This window comes from Neopsephotus bourkii, unplaced genomic scaffold (assembly GCF_033783945.1).
Source record: "Neopsephotus bourkii isolate Nb327-2 ecotype Australia unplaced genomic scaffold, CSIRO-AGI_Nbou_v1 NB_1399, whole genome shotgun sequence".
NCBI lineage: Eukaryota > Metazoa > Chordata > Aves > Psittaciformes > Psittacidae > Neopsephotus > Neopsephotus bourkii.
The window spans coordinates 625,056-641,919 of record NW_026901876.1 but is presented as its reverse complement, the minus strand read 5'-3'; the positions used below and the strand labels follow the sequence as shown (position 1 = coordinate 641,919).

At 49.5% G+C, this 16,864-nt stretch overlaps 2 protein-coding genes across 3 annotated transcripts; one reads left to right on the top strand and one right to left on the bottom strand.

Annotated features, from left to right (window-relative positions):
* Positions 1-1,798: 1,798 nt before the first annotated feature.
* MRTO4 (MRT4 homolog, ribosome maturation factor) lies at positions 1,799-4,067 on the bottom strand. The gene is made up of 8 exons (XM_061367833.1): positions 3,968-4,067; positions 3,808-3,866; positions 3,642-3,745; positions 3,472-3,553; positions 3,233-3,300; positions 2,893-3,044; positions 2,414-2,490; positions 1,799-2,118 (listed from the first exon to the last, which is right to left on the bottom strand). Exons 1-8 carry the CDS (start codon positions 3,993-3,995, stop codon positions 1,966-1,968), a joined length of 723 nt encoding a protein of 240 aa, XP_061223817.1. The 5' UTR covers positions 3,996-4,067; the 3' UTR covers positions 1,799-1,965.
* Positions 4,068-4,112: 45 nt separating this feature from the next.
* On the top strand, positions 4,113-16,705 carry EMC1 (ER membrane protein complex subunit 1). 2 transcript variants are annotated; one of them, XM_061367830.1, is made up of 23 exons: positions 4,113-4,266; positions 4,396-4,520; positions 5,473-5,538; positions 5,702-5,795; positions 6,220-6,348; positions 6,484-6,610; positions 6,903-7,052; positions 7,401-7,568; positions 8,116-8,187; positions 8,625-8,684; positions 8,903-9,025; positions 9,261-9,357; positions 10,156-10,272; positions 11,195-11,394; positions 11,614-11,763; positions 12,003-12,164; positions 12,417-12,536; positions 12,746-12,883; positions 13,113-13,286; positions 13,976-14,186; positions 14,409-14,493; positions 14,967-15,096; positions 15,959-16,705. In XM_061367830.1, the coding sequence occupies exons 1-23, from the start codon at positions 4,190-4,192 to the stop codon at positions 16,136-16,138; spliced, it is 2,955 nt and encodes a 984-aa protein (XP_061223814.1). In that variant the 5' UTR covers positions 4,113-4,189; the 3' UTR covers positions 16,139-16,705. The 2 variants fall into 2 exon arrangements, with proteins under 2 accessions (XP_061223814.1, XP_061223815.1); XM_061367831.1 differs by lacking the exon at positions 4,113-4,266 and having other exon boundaries at positions 4,395-4,529.
* The last annotated feature ends 159 nt before the right edge of the window (positions 16,706-16,864 follow it).

Sequence of the window (16,864 nt, the reverse complement as noted above, 5' to 3'; positions counted from 1 at the left end):
TGTTAAGGGGCAGTTACTGGAGTACTGGCTTCCCATCCAGACAGGAGGGAGATGCCTTTTCATCAAGCTAGGGAACTAATGGTTATATTTCTCATCGGGGTAATGGGTTACAACTCAAACAGGGGAAGTTTTGATTGGATATAAGGAAGAAATTCTTTCCTGTTAGGGTGGTGAGGCACTGGAATGGGTTGCCCAGGGAGGTTGTGAATGCTCCATCCCTGGCAGTGTTCAGGGCCAGGTTGGACGAGGCCTTGGGTAATATGGTTTAGAGCGAGGTGTCCCTGCCCATGGCAGGGGAGTTGGAACTCAATGATCTTAGGGTCCTTTCCAACCCTGACGATTCTATGATTCTATGACTCTATGTTCCTGTAGCTCCATGTAAAGTAGGATTTGGCAGCTTTTGAGGCATTGCCACAACATGGAGATGTTCTTTCCCTATGAACAGAACTTCATGGTGTCAGTTGTGTAAACACCAAGGAGCCACTGGCTGCTCTTTACTGGAAAGAAAGGTTTCAGCTGTGGCTTGAGAGGTGAACCAGGTTTCTTTTGGGATCAACACCTCCTATCACTTCCCAGGGTTCTCTTGGAGACGCGGTGATCGTTGGGATGTCCAACTTGGAGCAGCTTGAGCAGAACCTCAACTACAGTGAAGAGGGGCCCCTGCTCCCGGCTGTGGTGGAGGCGTTTGACAAGGCCTGGAGCCTGGCTGCCTCCGACTGCCCCAATTACTTCCGCTAGAGACCAGGGTAGGGACAAGGAAATGGGTGCTATGGGGGTGGATGATCGAGCACTGGAGAGGTACTTGCCAACCCTGCCGCTTTTATCAATGTGCAAATGGGTTTTTTCCTGTACTAATATTAACAAAGCTTTGCAGGATCCAGTCCCATTGTCAGCACTTGGTGTGTTGGCCGTGCCTTCGTCCTCCTGCCCTCCTGCCTTCCAGCTCTGTGCAGCACACTGTGATGTACGCATGTAGTTAATCAGGGGAAAATGAACACATAACTGGATGGACAGGGGAAAATGAACATGTAACCTCAGTTCACCCTTAATATGAGATTTTAAGTAATTATGTACAATAAAACCTTTTTCTCACACTGCCCCCATCTCCTAACCAGTCTGTCTCTTAACCCACAGCCTGGCTGGCTTATCCTTATCCATGCTCTTCAACCTCGAGCTTAACAGCTCCTCTGGGTCAGAAGATGGGAGCAAACCCTCTGCAACATGTTGGAGGGGGTCCAGAGAAGACCCACAAAAACAATGGGGGACAGAGCACCTCTCCTGTGAGGAACAGTTGAGAGATCTGGGGTTGTTCAACCCGGAGAAGACTCCAGGAGACCTTATTCTGGCCTTTCAGTTCCTACAAGGGGCCCATTAAGAAAGATGGAGAGACGTTTTAGCAGGGCCTGTTGTGACAGGACAAGGGGTGATGGGTTTAAACTGAAAGAGGGAGATTCAGGCTGGATGTGAGGAAGAAACCCATTACACTGAGGGTGGTGGAACTGGCACAGGTTGCCCAGAGAGGTGGTGGATGCCCCATCCCTGGAGATGTTCAGGGCCAGGCTGGATGTGGCTCTGGGTAACCTCATCTTGATGAATATGTCCCTGCTCATTGCAGGGGATTGGACTGGATGAGCTTTGATGGTCCCTTCAACCCAAACCGTTTTATGACTCTCTGATCTTCCCCAGTAGCAGGCGCACTGTGTCTAACCTGTTACATTTATGTGCTTTCCTGTTTGGAGGGAGCATTTCCTCACATCCCAGGGTACTCCAACAGTAACAGGCAGCAGAAACAACCATCTGAGGTTTTATATGTACATTTATATATATAAAAAAGCATAATTAGGTCATTTCTATGAAGAGTGTATTCGAGCAGATTGTCCTTGTCCTCCAGATGCAAACAGGGAAGGGAAACATCCTCCTCTGTTTCTAATAGAGCTGTCTGGTGTCCAAGCACAAGGACTGCTGCTAGTCCTCATTGCTGTCATCATCCTCCTCCTCTTCTTCATCCTCCTCCTCCTCTGCTGCATCTCCCACAAGCTTCTGGAAGTCTCCAGTCTCCGAATTCCACAGAAATTTAATGGTGACTTTAAACTCTGCCATCTCATAGCCAAAGAGTTTCTAGGAAAGGACACAAAGTTGTCATTGCTGCCTTATTTCCATGGCCTGCTTAGCAAAACTATGTCAAGGAAATAAGTACCACTTCCAGGTGGGAAGTGCAGCAAAGCAGGAGCCAAAATAACTGCTGCAGAGTTTTAGCACTTGCGTTAGGAAGGGGTAAGGAAGTTTGCACACCCCACTGACCAATACCCAGGAGTGCTGCTCACCTTCACCCCAGAACACACACCCTACACCACAATTAAGCTGAGAAATTAATGGGGGGCTCAGAGAGATGCCATGTTACAACATTACTCACCAGGACCCGGGCTTGCTCAGGGGTGAGAACATCCCCTTCTTTGCAGACTTCATAATCTGAAAGCAGCGTCACCACTCCTGCAGGACCAGAAGCTCTTGAAATAGGCTCAGAAATCCTGGAGGAGCCCAGGGAAAAAGCAGGGCTCTCACAAACACCACCATTCCATGCAAATATTGCAGCTCTCCAGGAAGCTGGGTAAGATAAGCTCTAAAAGCCCCCATGTCTAGTTTCTGAACAGGATACAGATATGCTGGTGGTCACCACTGAAGGAAGGCACTACCTGATTGAGAGTTGGTTGCTTGCTCATCCTCTGACAATGGTTTGGGAAGAGCAGCACAAGATACAGTGAGTTCCAGCACCAGCCAAAGAAGAATAAAGCTGCCCATGGGATTTTCTCCTAAACTCTTATTTAACATTCTCTTTCAAAGACATTACCTGTGCAGGTGAAAGCCAGGCTCGCCCTCAGCCCCATCACGTACCTTTTTTCAGTGCCGTTGGCAGCCCCAGCTGCCGTAGCTGTGGTTCCATAGAGTGAGGAAACTGCTCCAAGGGTCCTGTGTCCAGGCTCACCGTGTATGTCGCCTTGTTCCCCGCACGGGCAAAGTCCACCTCTTTGAACTTGGAGAACCACCTGGGACAGGGATTGGTCACAAGAGCTTAAGCTGCAGTGAGTTCTTCCCTGCTGTTGGGAAGATGAGTGGAAAAGCCTGACAAGATCCTGACTGCTTGAAGAGAAACGTCAGTGAGTGATGTAGACAAGGGGAAGGAAACCAAGCAGCTGCTCTGTTTCACACCCTCACTGCACCGACGTGTACTCACTCGTCCACCTCATCTTTGGTGCGGTTGGTGAAGAGCAGACCGACTTCTCCCCGCAGGTGTTTGCTGACCTGAAAGACAGAAGCCATCACGGGACTCAAGCAGTGTCCAGGGATCAATCCTGCACCGGAGCCGCGCTCTGCCAACGACAGGGATGGGTGGCACAACACGGGTGGGTTCTGTTACAGCACGAGGGGGAGCCCAGCTTTCTGGGGGCAAAGCTTTCAGGACACAAACCCTACCTTGTGCAAGTTCTCCTTGTACTCGCTGCTCGGCTCACGTCCCAGCGCCACCATCATCACTTTGTTCTTCCCAAAGAAGATCCTGCACAGGCGGGAGGAGGAGGAAGGAGCCATCAGCTCCCGGTCCACGCTCCCCCCTCGACAGCAGCCACCTGCCCACACCGCCTCACCTGCTGTGCTTCCAAGCGTTTCGCACGTCCTTCAGTTTGTTGTTCCTCATGTTGGCAACGGAGAAGACGAAGATGTATTTGTAGGTGTCCACGCATCTCCGCAGCTGCAAGGCAGCCGTTAGCCGGGGCCGGGGCACCGCGCGGGGCCGGGCCGGGCCGCACTCACCTCGGCGATGAGCGCCTGCTTGGCTTCCAACCCCTTCCTGGGCGTCCGCGTCAGGGAGACTGCGGGAGCGGAGCAAGGACCGCGTTGGTGCGGGAGAGGGGCAGGGATCGCGTTGGTGCGGGAGCAGCGGGGCCGGGGCCCCAGGAAGCGGCGCACTCACCCTTGCGGTCCCGCTTGGATTTCGGCATGGCTCCGCCGCCGTCGTGCTCCGAGGCCCCCGCGGCGGCGCTGTGCGGGCTGCCGGGAGCGCCGGCGGGCTGCCCCTCACAGTGCCTGTGTGTTCGCCTTGCTGTTCCAAGCGGGTTTGCGGCGCAGGCAGTGGCGCGGGCAGCCCAGCGGCATTAAGGACCCCTGGGTGCCGGGAGCGCGGCCTGGCGCTGCCATGGCGGTGGGGCTGTGGGCGCTGCTGCTGCCGCTGGCGGCCGCTGTCTATGAGGACCAAGTGGGCAAGTTCGACTGGTGAGTGCGGGGCACCCGGGGGTCCTCCTGCGAGCCTGGGGCCCGCCGTGCTGCCTCCAGCTGCTGCGGCCTCGCTGGGGCTTTCCCCTGCCCCGGTCCCGTCTCACCCGCTCGCGTTTGCTGTCCTAGGAGGCAGCAGTACGTGGGGAAGCTCAAGTTCGCCTCTCTGGAGGCCTCGCAGGGTTCCAAGAAGCTCGTTGTGGCCACCGAGAAGAACGTCGTAGCTGCCCTGAACTCCAGGAGTGGTGAAATCCGTGAGTGAAGTGGGTTTTGTTGTGCTGGGGATAATGGGTTGGTCGGGTTGTGCTGTGTGGGACTTGTAGCTCCGTGCTACCTAGGGCTTGAGGGGTGTTGGTTGATGAGAAACTGAGCATGACACAGCTCAGTGAGCGCTTGAGCCCAGAACCTGGCCGTGAGCGGGGCTGCGTCCCCAGAGCCTGAGCAGCAGCCTAGGGCGGGGATCCTGCCCTACCTACTCTGCTCCCGTGGGATCCCCATTGCAGCACTGTGTGCAGTGCTGGTGTCCTCAGCATAAAAAGGACGTGGAGCTGTTGGAGCGAGTCCAGAGGAGGCCACGAGGGTGCTCAGGGGCTGGAGCAGTTCCTGTATGGAGCCAGGCTGAGAACACTGGGGCTGCTCAGCCTGGAGAAGAGAAGCTGCGTGGAGACCTCAGAGCAGCTTCCAGTGTCTGAAGGGGGCTGCAAGGATGCTGGAGAGGGGCTCTTCATCAGGGACTGTAGGGATAGGACAAGGGGTGATGGGTTCAGACTGAAACAGGGGAAGTTCAGGTTGGAGATAAGGCAGAAGCTCTTCCCTGTGAGGGTGCTGAGGCGCTGGCACAGGGTGCCCAGAGAAGCTGTGAATGCTTCACCCCGGCAGTGTTCAAGGCCAGGTTGGACACAGGGGCTTGGAGCAAGCTGCTCCAGTGGAAGGTGTCCTTGCCCATGGCAGGGGTTGGAGCTGGAGGAGCTTTAAGGGCCTTTCCAGCACAAACCGTTCCACGATTCTATGTTTTAATACTGAGAGGGTGATGCTGGCAACATTGTTTTGTCAGACTTCATCCAGCAGTTCAGAAGCTGTTGCTTAGGGCAGGCTGACTGTTCTCTGTGTACACTTATGGCCAGAAAGAGCCTAAGTTTAAAAATAACCACAAACAAATGCTTTGGGGGAGCAGATCTTGTTCTCACGTCACTCTGTTTGTTTCAGTGTGGCGCCATGTAGACAAGGGAACCTCTGAAGGAGCAGTGGATGCGATGCTGATCCATGGGCAGGGTAAGGAGAACACATGGGTGTTGTGCTGGGCCTGATGGTTGCCCTCATACATAGGATCTCAACCATGTGTTAGACCATGAGCTGAACTTGCCAGAACTTACTGCCTTGTTGACCTGTGCTGGGTACATATTCCATGTTTGCTTTCTCTTCATTTCCTGGGCAGATGCCATCACTGTGTCCAATGCTGGACGTATTCTGCGCTCCTGGGAGACCAATATTGGAGGGTTGAACTGGGAGACATCCCTGGACACAGGCAGGTAGGCTTTCCTGTTTGTAATGCTGCTCTAGAAGGAAAAAAGGGGTTGTTGACCTTGTCTGGACTTGCATTATGGAGAAAGATGGGTTAGATGGAAGTACATTTCCAAAATAACATTGGGATGAATTTTTTAGGAAGGGCTGAACCTTCCAGTTAAATCTATTTCTATTGCTTAGCAAACCAGTAAGAGGAAGAGATGCATGTTTTTTACATAGATTAATTTTCTCTTTAAGTATACAACATGTTCAACGTGCATCTGGTTTGGGGTGCCTGGATTCAGCCAAGTGCTCTCTGTGGAGATCAGCAAGGGTACATAAAGCAGGATATAAATTGTACTTCGTGACTGATGTTGAGTGTTTGGAGTGGTTTTATTTTCTCCTAGAAGAAAAGAGCTCTCTAACTCACTGCCTCTGACCTGTGCTTAGTTTCCAGGTGGCTGGTTTGGTGGGGCTGCAGGACGTGGTGAAATACGTGGCAGTCCTGAAGAAAGCAGCCATCTCTCTTCACTACCTTTCCAACGGGCACCAGAAATGGGTGGAACACTTGCCAGAAAGGTAAGAACACCTTTTAAGTGTAAACTTCTGGCAGGAAGCTTGGTGTCTTGGAGAGGAATGGGTGCTGTGCTTGCCTTTTGCTTTTGGAAACTGATGTGAGAAGATGGTGCTTCATGGTTGCTGCCTCTCTTGCAGTGAGAGTACTCACTACCAGTTGCTGTATTCCCATGGGACGGGAGTGATCCATGTGCTCGGAATTGTTCCCCAGAGCCACCTGAACATTGTAACCTTCAGTGTAGAAGATGGAGAAATTACAAAACAGGTAGTGTTTGATTGTGGATCCATAATACCGAAGTTGATGTTAACAAATGTACTTCTAATTAGATGGGCTGTGGTGTGCAGAGTAATTGTTGTGGTATGATGAAATTCCCTTTCACTATGGCATTGCTGCAGGCCAGTAAATGGGTTTCACTGCTGAAAGCAAAACCTGGAAATCTCAGTTTCACCCAGGGTCATGAGTAGGAAAAACTCTGAGTTAAAGTCTTAGTTGTGTCCAAGTTGGTTCTTGGAAGATTTAGTTCTGTTGACACCTTTGTTCATGTCTCACTTGGCAGATCAGAGTAGCAGCCCCATGGCTGAAGACCCTGAACGGCGTGTGTGGCGTGGTGGGGGAGGCAGTGCTGGTGTGCATGGACATGGACACACGTTCACTCTATGTTTGCTCCTTGGAGACCGAGCAGGAGATGAGGCAGATCCCACTGCAGGTGAGAAGTGCTTAGAAAGAGTTGTATGTAATTCATTGTCCAGCTGGTTTGGTGCTTGGCAGCAGAGGGGGTTCTATCTTTAAAATACAGAGTGATTGAAGAGATAGGGAGGACATTGTAATCCGTACATTGGGACAAGAGAGAGAAAACTCTTTGTCTAATCAGTCATTCTGGATCAGTGCCTTCAGATCTTGGCTCCAACAGGATGCTTAGCCTCCTTGCTTCCGCTTTATTTATCCTGACACAGGGAATCTCTTCACAAAGCTTATATTGCTGCTGATAAAAGGAAGCTATTAGCTTCAGTTGAGAAAACCCAAGTTCTCATGAGCACGTGTTTCCCCTTCACAGTCACTTGACCTGGAGTTTGCTGACGGCTTCCAGCCCAGGATACTGGCCACTCAACCCAATGTAGTCAGTGCTTCACGGACTCAGTTCTTCCTGCAGCTGGCTCCGAGCCACTTCTCTCTGCTGCAGTACAAACATGGGCTGCTCAGCCACCTCCGGGACTTCCAGCAGGTAACCAAGATGAACGTACTCCAGTGAGAGGGCCAAATACAGCTTAAAATTCCTTAAAACCTCCGTACTGAGCTTTTTGAAGGAGCTGCTGAGCTGCTTATTTCAGTGTGCTGCAACACTTGAACACCATTTGGTTTCATTTATACTGCTTGAACTATTTCCAGCAACTTTATTGTTGCCAACAGCTGTCAGCACTGAGGTGCTGCCCTGGTTTTGAGGTGGGTACAGATGTGTGTCTGAGTGGCTGGTGGTGTAGCAGTACTTTTGGTACACCAGCTGAGAGGTTTTGAAAGCAAATGAGCTTTAAAAAGCCAAGGAACACTGGACATAATGGTTCAAAAACCTGTGGCAGGTCAACTGCTTCCATGTTTGAGAAGTGTTAGTACTAGTATTAGTTCAGTCTTAGGTGATTTCCTTTGGTGAAACAATGACATTTAAAGTCTGGCTGTGAAAGATCATCAGTATGGTTTAGTTTGGTGCACAGATAGGTTTTATGGGGTTTGGGGTGTTTTCTTGTTTCTTTTGCAACTTCCTGCTCTTTTTTCAGGCAGCTCTGGTGAGTTTTGCAACAACTGGGGAGAAGACTGTGGCTGCTGTCCTGACCTGCAGGAGCGAGCTGGTGAGCACAATTTGCCTGTACTATGGAACCATCACAGCTCTAGCATGGATCTGCTTGGGGGGGTGGGTTCCATAAGGGCTTTCCTTCATGGAGGAGGATTTAATTAGCTTCTTGGGTACATAAAGACAATGATAATGCAAGCAGGCCTTGATTATTGCTGTCTGTGGCTTGGTGAAGCATCTTGTCCTGTTTGTAGCCTGTTTGAACCTTGTCTGAGATGAGTATGTAACCAGGAATCAGCTTCACTGACTTGCAGAGGATTTCAGTTCTGAGGGGTACTGAACTTAGCCAGGTCTCATTTTAATCAGAAATAGAACAGAACAGACTGTTTCCTGCCTGGTTTCAGAGTCAGGCTGAACGTGACTAGTCAGGCACTCAGAAACCTGTTTTATTTTGTCCTCTTACTGCCATGTTATCTCTTCTCATCCTCATTTCAGAAGCCTGGGAGTTCTGATGGCCTGCATGCTGGACGTGCTCTGGAGGATTCCCAGAAGCAGGTATGAAGGGTTCCCAAGAACAGCAGAAGTTCTTGACAGTCCTTTTATTCCTTTGTGTGCAGGAAGAGAAGGCAAAAGGTGTTACACCATCTTTTTGGATGTAGCAGCTCCACATGTATAATCTAAAGCTCTCCTGCAGCCACAGAATATGAAATCCCTCCGCAGAACTTGGTGTGGCACTTGTGTTTAACTCCGCTATTTTCTGCCTGGTGTTACAGGACTCCTTGACCTGTTCCAATCAAACCTACAACATTAATCTGTACCTGGTTGAAACTGGACAAAGATTGCTGGATACCACAATTACCTTTAACCTGGAGCCGAGTGGTGCCAAGCCACAGCAGGTGAGTGAGGAGAGATTATCACACTTGCAATGCCCTTCCTACCCTGCTGTGGCAGACTTGATAGAGCCTTCCAAGGAGCTGTGCCTGTGGAGGATAAGAGGAAAGGCATTCTAAGGGTGTGCTGGATTACTGCACACAATCATGCTGTTTGCTCTTGATTTACCCAAGAGTTCTGTTTTCCCTAAGGACATGATGTGATCATTAACCTCACTGCTTCATTTGCTTTTTGTTCCAGCTATACATCCAGGTTTTCCTGAAGAAGGATGACTCCGTGGGCTATCGGGCCTTGGTACAAACAGAAGACCACATGCTAATGTTCCTCCAGCAGCCAGGTAACTGGCACAAACAGCAGCTTGCTCCGTTCTTAACAGTACACACCTTGTCACTGTAGGCCAGGGGAAAAATTACAAGTCCCAAATGATTATGTTTTACCATTACTTTCTTTGGAAACCAGCAAAATGGATTTAACTGGTCTAAGTCCCATTCCCTCAGTGCCATGGGTTAGTGGTGGCCTTGTGAGTGCTGGTGTGAAGGTTGGATTTGATGATTGTAAGGGTCTTTTCCAACCTCATTGATTCTATGAAAGATCCTGGAGACTCTTTCACCCTCACAAGGCATCTCATCTGAGAAAACAGTTCTGCCATGTTCTTTGTGGTAGGAGGAGAGTCCAAGTCCTGTTATAGATCTTCCTCAGAGTTTCTTTGGAAAAGATCCTCATGGCAAAAATGTTCATTTGCAGGAAGGGTTCAGAGTCCTTCTCAGTGACATGAACATTTTAGGGCTGAAAAAGGAATCCAGTTGTTCACACTCTGTATCTCATACTTTAAATAGACTTAATGACTGTAACCCTTTTAAAACACCACATCATAAAATCATACCATCATACAATGGCTTTTACTGATCCAGTGGCTTTTCCCCAAAAGTGGTTCCAGTTGTGTAAAATATTTGTCTTTTATGACAGAGGTAATTGCATGATACTAGGTAGGTAGATGGATGGGTGGATGGATGTTTCGTATTTCATTACCAGCAGTGATTTGCATCTGAAGGGTCCTCTGGAAGATAATTTCTATAGCGAGTGAGTCTATTTCCAGATATTAAATTTCTTTTTCCAATATTTGACCCCTTTCCAGGAAAAGTTGTGTGGAATAGAGAGGAGTCCCTAGCAGAAGTGGTAAGCTTGGAGATGGTGGATCTACCTCTGACAGGTGCCCAGGCTGAGCTGGAGGGAGAATTTGGAAAGAAAGCGGGTAAGCCATAGACATACCAAGATTACCCCTGTGAGTTTGGTTTTCTTCCTGAATGAATGTATTGATTGTTTTCTTTGTCATCTGAGCTGAGAGGATTCAATTTTCTACTGATGGCAATTAAAACAAGCAGAAACAAGCCCATTTCTGCCTGAACTTTGGAAGTCCAATGCCAAATGCAGATGACATGAGTGTATTACGTTGTTACATTAAATAACCAGCCAGCAGCAGTAGGAGGGAATTTGGCCACCTCTCCTAAACATTTCCCTTTGACTCTTTCTGTAAGACTCATTTGCAATAGCCTTTTTTTCCCCTTTGTTTTGTTTTTCCTTGCTGTCCTGGATGCAGCCATTCAAGGTAACCTCTGCATGCAGTGTTCCTGGTATTTCTTACCACTGCTTCCTAGTGGAGTCTGATCTCTGCTTGCCTTCCTAAGTGCTTAAAGATAATCGAAGTCTGGTGTTCTCTTTGTTTCAAGGAGCTAAATGTAAACCTTGATTGGGCAGAATTAAGTATTTCTTTACTTCAGAGGCTTCTCTTGCTCTGAGTAATGAGTACAGAGGGAGATACAGACCTTTGAGGTGGGTAAGCTTTAGGTAGGCACTTAACTGGGAGTGTACAAGTGAGAAAGAAGGGATACAAAGGAAGAGATGCTGCATTCTGCATGAAGGTTTGCTTTCAGTTGATGGGGATGTCTTCTGGAATGAGCTGTACCAGTGTCAAGTGGGAAGAGGTTGGTAAATGCAGAGTCTGCTGTACAAATGGTAACTGGAACTGTGCTATTCTGGAGTGGGAGCCAGAGGCAAGGAGTTATCGTAGGTCCATGCATGGCAGCATTTCTTCTTTATGGTTGAGACCATCATTTCTGTTGTGGAGTGGGGCATAATGGTTTGTTATGTTGTTACTGTGTTGGTCCCATTTGCAGATGGCTTGCTGGGGATGTTTCTGAAGAGGCTCTCCTCCCAGCTCATCCTGCTGCAAGCCTGGACTGCTCATCTTTGGAAGATGTTCTATGATGCCAGGAAACCCCGGAGCCAGATTAAAAATGAGATTAACATCGACAATTTGGCCAGAGATGAATTCAACCTCCAGAAAATGATGGTGATGGTCACTGCTTCAGGAAAGGTGAGGAAGCCAGGGTAGGAGTCTGCTTCTAGCCTGCAGCAAGGAGTCTCAGCTCTGGTGTTAGTCAGGCTCTGGGCAGAACATGGCGAGATGATGTGCAGAATGCTTTAGAGAGGGACTAAGTCTCTTCTTTCTTTGTCATAGCCTGAAGAAAGATGCAGTGCTTGAGTGCCAGAGATGTGTTGTTCTAAACTTGGGTTTTCCTGTGTCTCTGCTCAGCTTTTTGGTATTGAAAGCAGCTCTGGCACCATCCTGTGGAAGCAGTATCTCAGGAATGTGCGACCGGGCTCCTCCTTTAAGCTGATGGTCCAAAGAACAACAGCCCATTTCCCACATCCTCCACAGTGCACCTTGCTTGTAAAGGACAAGGTGAGTCCCTTTCCTCTCTGCCTCCACTGAGCTTGCTGAGCTTGGAAATGTGTGCTTTGAAGGAGTGGAAAAAAGTCTCTTTTTTGGGTATTGTCTGGTTGTCACTGACGTGGGGACAGGAGGAGAATGTGAACACCCTGAATCCAGGTTGTGAATAATTGACACTAGTAAGCAACAGATAGAAAATCAGCTCTTTTTTTCTGCCTTAGAAAAAGCTTTGCATCTTGTTTGTTTTATAGGAAACCAAAATGAGCTTCTTGTATGTCTTTAACCCCATCTTTGGGAAGAGAAGTCAAGTAGCTCCCCCTCTTTTGAAGCGTCCAGTTCTTCAGACTTTGCTTCTGCCTATTATGGATCAAGATTATGCCAAAGTACTACTCCTGATTGATGATGAGTACAAGGTAAATTGCTTTGCCTGGAGACAGTTTTCCTCATGTTCTGATTAATATTCGCCTCCCTTTGGAACAAGATTAAAATGCCATTGAGTCACAGTTCCCACAAAACGATGAGGTTATTCTGGTAAAACAGACCTCATCCTGATAAACGTGTTTGAAACAATCTTTCTGTGCTGCTGTTTTCTTGGGTTTCTGTGGTTTGGGGTTATTTTGTGTGTCAGTTGGTCTTTAACCTCTGTTTCAATTCGTCTTGTCCAGGTTACAGCTTTCCCAGCGACTAAAAATGTTCTTCGCCAGCTAAGAGAAATGGCTCATTCCATCTTTTTTTACCTAGTCGATGCTGAGCAGGGAAGACTCTCTGGATTCAGGCTGAAAAAGGTATGGAAGACTCATTACAGTCCAAGTCCTGAACATCCTCTGGCTAATGGTAGCTCTCTTCATTGGATTTAAGGCATTTTGCTCCAGATAGAAACAGTTCAGCCTCAGAATGTGCCCAAGAAACTTCCATTTCAGAAGCATTTTACAGGCAGAGGTGGTGTCTTTTGAGGACAAGATAAAACCTTCAACATGGTGCTTTGTTCCTGCAGGACCTGACAACAGAGGAGAGCTGGGAGGTGGTCATACCCACTGAAGTGCAGAAGATAGTGAGTGTGAAGGGGAAGAGGTCCAATGAGCACGTGCACTCCCAGGGCCGGGTGATGGGAGACCGCAGCGTTCTCTATAAGGTGCCTTTGCAACTTTTTGTTGGCTTTTTGTTGCTGCATTATCTCAGGGGCAGATCTCAGCGCTGTTTCTAGGTGCTATGTGGAGAGCAACTGCCCTGTGGTGCCATTTTTGCTCTATATGGCTCACTGACCACATACTTTGTTTATTATGTGCTTAGTTCCAGATGAAATGTGTATAAATAAGGGGTATACAGCACTAAAGTGAGGGTGATTCTCTCTTTCTCTCTAGTCCCTGAATCCCAACCTGCTTGCTGTGGTGACAGAGAGCACAGATACACATCACGAGCGCACGTTCATTGGAATATATCTGATTGATGGAGTCACAGGCAGGATCATCCACTCCTCAGTGCAGAAGAAAGCAAAGGGACCTGTCCATATGGTTCACTCAGAGAACTGGGTGGTGGTAAGGAGTTGTTCTTAGCTGGTTCTTTATGTCTGGGAGGTTGGGCAATTGCTGAACCTGTGTGGAAAAGACTGATCATTCTCTGGGATTTTTTGAGATGTGTCTCTTGTGAGACCCCACCTGCAGTAATGTGCACTGTTCTGGTGACTCCAACACAAGAGGGACATGGAACTGTTCAAGCAAGTCCAAGGGAGGCCACAAAGATGCTGTGCAGCTCTGCTCTGGAGCCAGGCTGAGAGAGCTGGGCTGGGGCAGCCTGGAGAAGGGAGGCTCCTGAAGGGGAGACCTTAGAGCAGCTCCAGTGCCTAAAGGGGCTGCAGGAAAGCTGGAGAGGGGCCTGGGACAAGGGCCTGTAGGGACAGGCCAAGGGGAATGGCTTGAACCTGCCCGAGGGGAGACTGAGAGGAGCTCTTAGGCAGAAGCTCTTCCCTGTGAGGGTGCTGAGGCGCTGGCACAGGGTGCCCAGAGAAGCTGTGGCTGCCCCATCCCTGGCAGTGCTCAAGGGCAGGTTGGACACAGGGGCTTGGAGCAAGCTGCTCCAGTGGAAGGGGTCCCTGCCTGTGGCAGGGGTTGGAGCTGGAGGAGCTTTAAGGTCCCTTCCAACCCAAACCAGGCTGGGATTTCCTGCTACCTCTCTGTATCACTGATGCTGCTTGCCTTGTATTCCTAAAACCCTTTTCTCATTTCAGTACCAGTACTGGAACACAAAGGCACGTCGGAACGAGTTCACTGTGCTGGAGCTGTATGAGGGGACAGAGCAATACAATGCCACAGCCTTCAGCTCCCTGGACCGTCCCATTTTACCTCAGGTTCTCCAGCAATCTTACATCTTCCCATCTGCCATCAGTGCCATGGAGGCCACCATCACTGAGCGGGGCATCACCAGCCGGCACTTGCTTGGTGAGTGTGTCCTGCTCTGTTCTGCATGTGCTGATGCTGCCTGCACAAGGCAGTTTCACACTGAAATTCAAGCAAAATCAGTTTGCCTCCAAAAATGATGCCTGTGGGCTGCTCTGGCCTCTTGGCAAGAGCAGGGATGGGCACCAAGAGAGCATTCATGTGAGCTGGTAGGAAACGCAGTCAGAAAGAGCCATTCTTAAGATGTGTTTCTTTAATGCACAGTTGGGCTTCCCTCTGGAGCCATCCTCTCCCTTCCCAAGGCTCTGCTGGATCCTCGCCGCCCAGAGATCCCCACAGAACAAAGCAGGTAAGGAAAGCAGGATAACCACTATTCCTGGAGAGCTTTGAGGAGGGATTTGTTTTGTGTGTAGTAGAGTTGTGTCCAGTAGAACACCTGGTCCTGGACAGATTCAGGGCAATTCTTGCATTAAATGAAGTGAGGTCACTTTGTTCCCAGTCTGTGACCATGGAAAATGTTTGTGACACAATAGATATTACCATTAGCAAAATGAGCGTTGTCTCCACTCTAAGAGGTAGCAGGCAGAGTGAGTGCCTGAAGGTTTTAGAATTACACTTCTAGCACTTCAGAGGGCTGTTGCAGCGCAGTCTGACCCAGTGGCATGTTTGGTTTTCCATCTTGCATCAAAAATGAATCTGCACTGGGAAAAGCCACTAAATTTGCTGTTTCAGGTCAGCTTGTGATGAGCAGACATGAAATGGACGTGATGTCCTCCGTGTGCTGGTTGACTGGGTTTTGATTTCTCTCTAAATGCCTTTCAGAGAAGAGAACCTGATTCCGTACTCCCCTGATGTGCAGATCCATGCTGAGAGGTTTATCAACTACAATCAAACCATATCCCGGATGAGAGGCATTTATACGGCCCCCTCTGGCCTGGAGTCTACTTGTCTGGTGAGCACAGCCTGGAAGCTTCAGTGTAGAGATAAGGAGGTTCTGCAGCCTGTGGCAGGGAGCTCTGTGACTGCTGATCAACAGGCTGCTCGCTGCTTCTGTGTTTCTTTTAATCAGAACTATAGACCTCATTCAACCAGTTTTGATGTATCTAATCCTGTGCTCAGCTCTGGGCCCCTCACTGCAAGAGAGACCTTGAGGTGCTGGAGAAGGGCACCGGACCTGGTGCAGGGCCTAGAGCACAAGTGTGATGGGGAAGGGCTGAGGGACCTGGGGGGTTCAGTCTAGAGAAGAGAAGGCTCAGGGGGGACCTGATGGCTGCCTCCAACTGCCTGACAGGAGGATGGAGCCAGGAGGGGCTGGGCTCTGCTCCCAAGGAACAAGGGATGGGACAAGAGGAACCGGCCTCAAGCTGCACCAGGGCAGGGTTAGATGGAGCTGAGGAACAATTCCTGCCCCAGAGGGTGCTCAGGCATTGGAACAGGCTGCCCAGGGCAGGGCTGCAGGCACGGTCCCTGCAAGTGTTCACGCACTGTGGAGACGAGGCCTCAGTGCCATGGGTTAGTGGTGGCCTGGGCGGGGCTGGGGAACGGTTGAATTGAATGAGCTGAAAGGGCTTTTCCAACCCGGTTGATTCTGTGATTCTATGACCTGGTTTTACACCAGATTTACACTGCCCCATCCCTGGCATTATTCAGGGCCAGGTTGAACAGAGCCTTGAGCGCCATGGTCTAGTGTGAGGTGTTCCCTGCCCATGGCAGGGGGTTGGAACTGGATGATCTTAAGGTCCTTTCCAACCCAAACCATTCTATGATTCTACACTAAAACCTGCATTTACCAGCTCATGATCTCATCCCTGTAGGTTGTTGCATACGGCCTGGACATCTACCAGACCCGAGTGTACCCATCGAAACAGTTTGACGTCCTGAAGGATGACTATGACTACGTGCTCATAAGCAGCGTCCTCTTTGGGCTGGTTTTTGCTACCATGATCACAAAGAGACTGGCGCAGGTGAAGCTTCTGAACCGGGCCTGGCGCTAAGGCTGTGGGGACGGGGAGGGCTGTGGCTGGAGAAGACATCTGAGATGTGGACTGGCTGAAGATCTGCCCCCCCATGTTGGGTTCAGTTCCATGTTCCAGCTTGCATGATGGGTGCAAACACCTGTATTACGTTTTTGCTGGAGGATATTTGGGAGGAAAAGGTGCTGGTGCAACAACACAATATGGTGCCTATGTCTCCAAGCAAGAAGAAATGGAAGAGAGATGGAACAGAGACTGTTATAAAGTAAATCTCCCCAACCTCCATTAACGCCCTAAAATCTGCCATGGCATCATCGCCCCGATGTTAGTGAAGATCTAAGGGTGCACATACTCCTGATCCTCATCTCTTCCTCAGCAAGAGGAGGACAGAGGGATGTTGTGCTGTGTGTGCATGGTGCCACTTGAGCTACTGCGGGCAAGGACTGAGGAGATGTTGGGAAGAAGGTTAGAACTTGGATGGATGCTGTTGGAAAATGGCCCCATTGGGTCACTCAGTCACGGGGCTGTGGGAGGAATTTGAATGTAAAATCTCTCCATGTTCTTTATTTATTATGATGTTGGTTTTAATTTTGCTGTATTTGGTGTATAACACTGGCGGTAAGGTCTCATCGCGGTTGGGGAGTGAAGAACCTCACAGTGTTCCCCCCGATAATGGCCGTTTGCTCTTTGTATATGGATTTAGAATCATGGAATCAACTGGGTTGAAAAAGCCCTTTCAGCTCACCC

Coding starts and splice junctions, on each gene's coding strand:
- MRTO4 (XM_061367833.1), bottom strand. CDS start 3,995: ATGCCGAAATCCAAGCGGGACCGCAAGG. Junction 3,867..3,967: donor ATCCAAGCGGGACCGCAAGG/GTGAGTGCGCCG, acceptor CCGCTCCCGCAG/TCTCCCTGACGCGGACGCCC. Junction 3,301..3,471: donor ACAAGGAGAACTTGCACAAG/GTAGGGTTTGTG, acceptor TCTGTCTTTCAG/GTCAGCAAACACCTGCGGGG.
- EMC1 (XM_061367830.1), top strand. CDS start 4,190: ATGGCGGTGGGGCTGTGGGCGCTGCTGCTGCCGCTGGCGGCCGCTGTC. Junction 4,521..5,472: donor CTCCAGGAGTGGTGAAATCC/GTGAGTGAAGTG, acceptor TGTTTGTTTCAG/TGTGGCGCCATGTAGACAAG. Junction 12,537..12,745: donor CTGGATTCAGGCTGAAAAAG/GTATGGAAGACT, acceptor TTGTTCCTGCAG/GACCTGACAACAGAGGAGAG.